A 6,177-nucleotide genomic window follows, 5' to 3' on the forward strand; every position below is an offset into this window, starting at 1 on the left:
GAGGGGGGGGGGCGTGGGCCTAGGTGGGGTGCTCACCATACATCGGGCGGTGCAGCAGCAGCACCAGCCAGGGCGTCCTGCAGCGGTCCACCGCCGCCAGCTCAGCCTCCAGCCAGGCGTACTGCACGCTGCCCGGCTCCAGGTCGTGCTCGGTGGAGATGGCCACAAAGTGTGCGCTGCCATAGTCAAAGCCGTACCAAAAAGGTGGGTTGTCGGCGTGCGACCGCGCGGGCATCATGAAACGGCGCGCGAGCATGACGCCGCACTCGCCGCCGCTGTCGGGGCCGTAGTTGCCCCAGCTGGGGGCGTAGGGGCGGCCGCCAGAGGGGTCAATCTCCGAGCCTTTGTCGTAGCCTGAGGGGGCGGAGTTCGGAATTTGGGTTCAAGAATGGGGCTGTTGCAATGCCAGGCAGGTTACCAGGTAAAATATTTTTGTGCAGGTGCGTACTCGCTGACTGCATGCTGCGCAGAGAAGGATGCCACCTCACACATTTCGGACACCACACCCACAGCGCATTGCCCCCACTTCCCCTCAAGCGCTGTGTCCGCAGCGGCCGCCAGAGCGCGCGCGCACCGTACTCGTGGTTGCCGACTTGCACCATGTAGGGCAGCCTGGCTGACAGGGGCTCAATGGAGTCCATAAAGGCGTCCCAGATCTCGGGGTTGCCGTCGGCTGTTGGAGGCGGCAACAGGGATGGATGCGGTGAGGGGGCAAGCGCAGGGGGCGGGAACCCAGCCGAGACGGGGCCTGGCTGCCCACGGATTACTCATGCTTGCATCGATGCATGTCAAGGATGTCGCTGCAGCACTTGAGCCAGCTCATTTGCTGCCCACCGGCTTTCTCAGATCCATGGCTCCTCCCTCCACCTGAGCATGGACTCACCGTATGAGATATCCCCGACATGAAGCACCATGTCTAGATTTGGCATTTCACGCCGCTGCATCGTCTCAAGTGTGAACTCAGCCCTGCGGTTGCGCGGCGCAGCCAAGCAAAACGGTCGCAAGAGGCGGGGTCACCTCACCCTTCAGCCAGCCGGTCGTGACACCCTGCCCCCTTTATACCCCCAGCACACGCCCCTGCATGCTGGACTCCTGTATGCGGCTAGCCAAAGCCAAACCCCCTGTGAGCGTTCCCGTTGAGCCCGCTTTCATTAAGGTACAGCCGCCTCGCACCCTGGGCTCTTGGCCGCCGCGTGCTCGCTCTCGCCCATGTCCCCGAAGGCCACAAAGCTGAATGCCTCGTGCGGCGACGCCACGGGCTGCGCGCGGAACGGCCAGCTGTCAGCGGCGTCTGCAACACGGTAGCGGTAGCGCGCCCCGGGGACGAGGTCTGTCATGACGGCGCGGTGCAGGTAGAGCTCAAAGTCGTTGGAGGCCGCGGGCTCGGCGCACATGTCGCGCTCCTGCAGTGGATGTCAAGCCAGAGGGTTGCAGGCGGGTGGCCGGAGGGAGGGGGCTGCCTCATGAGACAGGCGCAGGGAGCCCGCGCTGATGGTTTGGGCAACAGCCGAAGTGAGGTGGGTCTTCCCTGCCGCCATCTTGTCGCATTCAACAGATGCAACATGCACCCAAGTTGCTCAGCGCTGCACACCGAGAGCAGGAAGGAGTAGCCGACCGCACTGCCCAGCATCACGTTGCTCTTGGCACCAACGCTGTCACTTCTGATGCTGCTGCTTCTGCCACTGTTGCCATTATCGCTCCACCATGAGACTTCCGACTTGCAGCTGCAAGCAGGTGTGGAGGTAGGGTTGCGCGTCATTGTCAGGTGGGTGCAGGGAGCAGTACCCCTCTGCAAAGGCAGCGGTTTCTGTTCTGGTTTTGCCGGCATATGAGCAGGTTGCTGGTGCAGGAGCAGGAGGCGTTGCCGGCGGGAACACAAGACAAGGTTGAGACAAGACTCCAGCAGCCGAGTGATGCCACACAAAGCGGACGACATCGCCGGCGAGCCTCCTGCTGCGCCACTTACTTCGCTCCTGCGGTCTTCCAGGACACATGCATCCTGCCGGGGTCATCTGACAGCGCGATGTGCACCTGCGGTTTGGCATGTGTTCAATTTGAATTCTTACAAGTCAAGTTGCTGCTTGCTTGCGAGTTGAGCCACCTCGAGTCCACTGGCTACACTAGGGGAGCAGCAGATGCTCGCATGATGCCCTGCGGCGGCCATGAGCCCATGACCGGGGGGATTGCGCAACCCAGATGCATTTGAATCCTGACCTGTCGAGGCTCACAATCTTCCTGCAGCTGCTGAAGGGGTGGCAATCGAGCCGGCCGAGCCCCGCTCAAGAGTGCGAGACCCAGAACCAGCGCAAGGCTGCCTCGCAAACCCATATTGAGGGGAGATGTTTCAGTGGAACAATGTAGCCGAGGTAATGAGGATGAAACGAGCAGAGGCTCCTGTCACGATTGACCAGGATTAGTGTTGAGCATATCGCGGAATCGCACGCACGTGGCCCACATGATAGGAAATGGGGCATACTGTAATCCAAATACACTCGCCTACGTGTTACCGGTGGAATACGGTATGCATGAGCAGGGATGCCCAATCCGCATGGTGCAGACTGCTGTTGCTGGTTGCACGTCAGGGTGTGAGGTGAGAGCCAGCCCCTCCACATGTGTGCTTGTCGTTGACATCATCATATGCTTTCATAAGGTTGGATCGGGGCAGGGCCACGTTGCGTGCCACTTTGGGGAGGGGCAGAGTGACTGCATGGCAAAACACAAAGCACCGCCGGAAATACCGCAGCCGAGCTTGCCGGATTGCGGCCAAGCTCGATGGTCCCCGGTGGTTTTAGATTATCCTCCACAACCCAATCAAGGTAAGTTGATTGGCTTTGCTGGTGGATCCCCTGAGGAACATCGCTGTTGCATATAGAGCTCAGCTGCAGAATCGAGGCCAGGCTCTGGATGTGCGCTGCGGCAGCAGGTCGGATGGCAGCAAAACGATGCAAGTCTACCAAACGCCTTGTGAGTCATCTCGACAGGGCAGGGCTATGGCTGCAGCAGCCAATCGGGCCGAACGGCAGCACCAGCGTAAGCAGGCCGCCATTCAAGATGAGCGGCGGATCTCAGTGCCGATCGCTCCTGAAGCACTGAAGGCAGCAACTGCCACGTCCCCTGCAGCAAGGGCGTCAACATCGCCTGGCCATAACAGCGTACGGTGCTGCACTGGTGGCAGACGCATAGCCAGCGGGTTTTGTTGTAGGAGCAAGCTCTCGCAGTGGTGGATGCTTTGCAGGGCTGGCAACATGGTGTCAGTAGTGGTTGTCGCACAGCAGCAGGCGAGGCCCTAATGTTTGGCAAAACACTTCACAGACGGGTGCAAATCAAACACGTTTTGGCAGGAATTCTCGCGGGATTTGGCAGTGTGCGACTGCTTTTCCATGTATCGGCCTTGGCTTGAGTGCCGGCTGCTGCCCATGGCTCTATGCATGTGCACTCAGGGGTTGTGTGTCACCCTTTCATGCTACAGGCCGCGCTTTGACAGCTTAATGTGTGTGCTACAAGCATCTTGGAATGCTCTTATCTGCCACTTTTTACAGGGGGGTGCAGCCAATGAAGGGTGCCCAGTGTACATCATTTACTCTTGCTTGCAGGCTTTGAGCGACTGATGCGTTGGTTGTGTGTGCAGCTTCGCAAAAACAGACACAGTTGCAGACATTGTCAGAAGCGGTTTGTGAGTGGGCTAGCATCCTCAACTTCTTGTTGCAAATGCAAGCAAGTGTCCCTGCATCTATGCAAGTACTTCGCTGTTGACAGTATTCAAGAGGGCGTCGGTGCCTGGTCAAAACAAGTTCCCGTGCCTGATGCACAGCTTCAAAGCCAGTCAACAAGAATGCAAGGCTAAACTTGACATGAGTGCAGGTTGATCGTCCTCAGCAGTCCGTCGACGCTGGGCCCCGAGCTCCAGCTGGGTGTCACCAGCACTCAGTGGAGTTGCGATCTGGGTGGTGGTGGTGACCCGGTTATTAATCTTGCACGCCTCACAGCGGGCTAGCCGTCGAATATGAGTATGTAATACTCTCAAATACATATGAGCTTACATCAGGATGCTGCTGACGGAGGAATCAACTCTTCCGCTCTTAGACCATCCATATGAGTCCCAGCTGTTCCCGGGTAGGTGGATAGATGCGTTTGATGGATCTTTAACTGCGGTGCTTGCCCGCAGCATCGCTACGCTGCACCTCGGCAGTGGCACCGCACGCCAGTGCGCTCACATGCCTGTTCACACTTGCGCACTATCTAGGGGATCCTGTGATATCACCGGCAAACTTCTCCCAGTTCTGGTAAGAGATCTGGCCTTGTTCCAGAGGTTGCAAACCTGAGTAGCTGGCGGAAGCAAGTACTGGGACTGGTGGCAAGGGGTATGTGCCCGCAGCACCTCAGCCGCCTAACCGACCCACTCCCATGTCTTTCACCAGGTGCAACATCACCCCTTGGGTGCACCGCGTCTCGCGCCGCCAGTTTCAATGGTTTGCACACCGCAAGGCCGTGCAGGTTGGTCCTGGGTCGTGTATGCACACCGGCCGCAATAGCCTACCTCACATCTCAATGCCGTACAAGTAGCAACAGCATTTTGGCTGCACAAGACGCCCCACAGCTCACTTAGTGGTACATGACGCATGCAAGCATTGCCGGTCTGAATGCACATTAACCAAATACTCCCCTTGCCCCCGTCTCCTCTCCCTATGTCCCTGCAGCGCCGCGAGCAGTACCTGCAGCGCCGCAGGGAGAGCGACGTGCTGCGCGGCTCTTCACCGCTGGGGCTGCCCATCGTGCCGCCCACGCACTCATTCATCGTGGCCTGGTCGGCGCTGACCCTGTTTCTTGACCTGACGTACACAGCCATCCTCCTGCCGCTGGCTTTTGCGTTTGGCCTGAACCAGGATAAGGCCATGGCGACAGTGTCGCTGACGCTGGGCTTCCTCTTCACAGCCGACATGGGTGTAATGCTGCACAGGTGGGGCCACAACTGGGGCTGTCTGATGGAAGGGGGGCGGACAGCCAGACGTTGGCTGACCGGCAGGAGATTGGGGAAAGGGGATTAGCCCAAACGCCAGCACGGCCCATCCCATGTCAGGATGCACATTGCCTAGCCCACCTGTTCATGAGAGTTCTGTCACTAGCCAACTCCATTTACGATGTGAACACTGTTCACAACCGCACCCCCTCAGGGCTGTCGTCATACGCTACATGGACCGCCTCCTGTGAGCCTTGCATGCGCTGGACCTATTGCAATTGTAAAGAGCTCTACTGACTGCAGTTGCGAATGGATTTATTTGACGTCTGTTGGACTGTCTCCGATATGAGCACGGACCTGGCAATGTCCAAGTTCGCCTTGTGTTGCGATGCATTGCCGTCGTGCAAACCGACACGGCCCAACTGTCCCTCCGTATGCGACCCCCTCCACAAGCCGCCAGTACCTCTTCACACCATCCGTGATTTATGCCAATGTCCTGTCCTTGCCACTGGTTTTGCGACTATGTGCGAAACCCTTCATGCAGCTACGTGGACGGCTTCAAGGACGTGGCGCGAGCCTATGTGCTGTTTGGCCACTTCTGGATCGACCTGCCTGTCGCGCTGTCCGCGCCAGTGCAGCTCGTGGGGCTGGTGCTGGAGGCGTCTGGTGTCATCGACCGGTCAATGCTGGGCGGCATGCAGGTGGACCGCGAAGGTTGTGCGAAGGCTGCTATGAGTGGCGCGCCCAGGGGCTGGTCGCCTGAAGGGGTCGAGGGGGGATAAGTGGGTTACAGGCGCGCCGGCGAGCACATTCCCAAGCTTTGGGCCTGGCTGCGCCCTGTTTCAACCAGTGGTGAGACACCTGGAGCAGGCCACCCCTGGCAACCTCTGCGTGGCACGTTTCCCTGCTCAACCTTGCTTTGGCGCTTCCAAACAGCTTCCACACCGATCATCACCACACCTGACAGTTACCGGCGCCCCATGTTTGCTCAATGCCGTCAGGTCCTGCTGTTGGTCAGAGGGCTCCGGTTGGTGCGGCTGCTGGTGCTACAGAGGCAACTGTTTTTTGGCAAGCCCGCAGTGAGGTACGCAGTTCTTCTTGCATCAGGGTCGCCGCATGGGGGGTGCAACACACGCCTGCGCAAATGTTGTATTCCTTGGCACTGGATGCGCTGGTTCAACTGCTACTGGCCTGCACTATGCTGCCAGAAAGGAGCTCCT

General features: G+C 58.9%; 2 protein-coding genes across 2 annotated transcripts in view; one reads left to right on the plus strand and one right to left on the minus strand.

The window, feature by feature from the left end:
• The window catches only part of MNEG_0730 (hypothetical protein), a gene marked incomplete at both ends in the record, with an annotated part of 2,533 nt that extends 1,139 nt beyond the window's left edge, over nucleotides 1-1,394 (minus strand). Inside the window, 4 exons of the mRNA XM_014050782.1 lie at nucleotides 37-354; nucleotides 575-673; nucleotides 884-966; nucleotides 1,174-1,394. Of these exons, the coding sequence (XP_013906236.1) occupies nucleotides 37-354; nucleotides 575-673; nucleotides 884-966; nucleotides 1,174-1,394 (721 nt within the window). The remainder of the gene's footprint in view (nucleotides 1-36; nucleotides 355-574; nucleotides 674-883; nucleotides 967-1,173) is intronic.
• Nucleotides 1,395-4,092: 2,698 nt separating this feature from the next.
• On the plus strand, nucleotides 4,093-5,739 carry MNEG_0731 (hypothetical protein; the record flags this gene model as incomplete). Its single annotated transcript, XM_014050783.1, has 4 exons — nucleotides 4,093-4,113; nucleotides 4,698-4,957; nucleotides 5,172-5,204; nucleotides 5,502-5,739. 4 exons carry the CDS (start codon nucleotides 4,093-4,095, stop codon nucleotides 5,737-5,739), a joined length of 552 nt encoding a protein of 183 aa, XP_013906237.1.
• Between the last annotated feature and the right edge of the window lie 438 nt (nucleotides 5,740-6,177).

This window comes from Monoraphidium neglectum (assembly GCF_000611645.1).
Source record: "Monoraphidium neglectum strain SAG 48.87 unplaced genomic scaffold scaffold00063, whole genome shotgun sequence".
In the NCBI taxonomy this organism is placed as follows: domain Eukaryota; kingdom Viridiplantae; phylum Chlorophyta; class Chlorophyceae; order Sphaeropleales; family Selenastraceae; genus Monoraphidium; species Monoraphidium neglectum.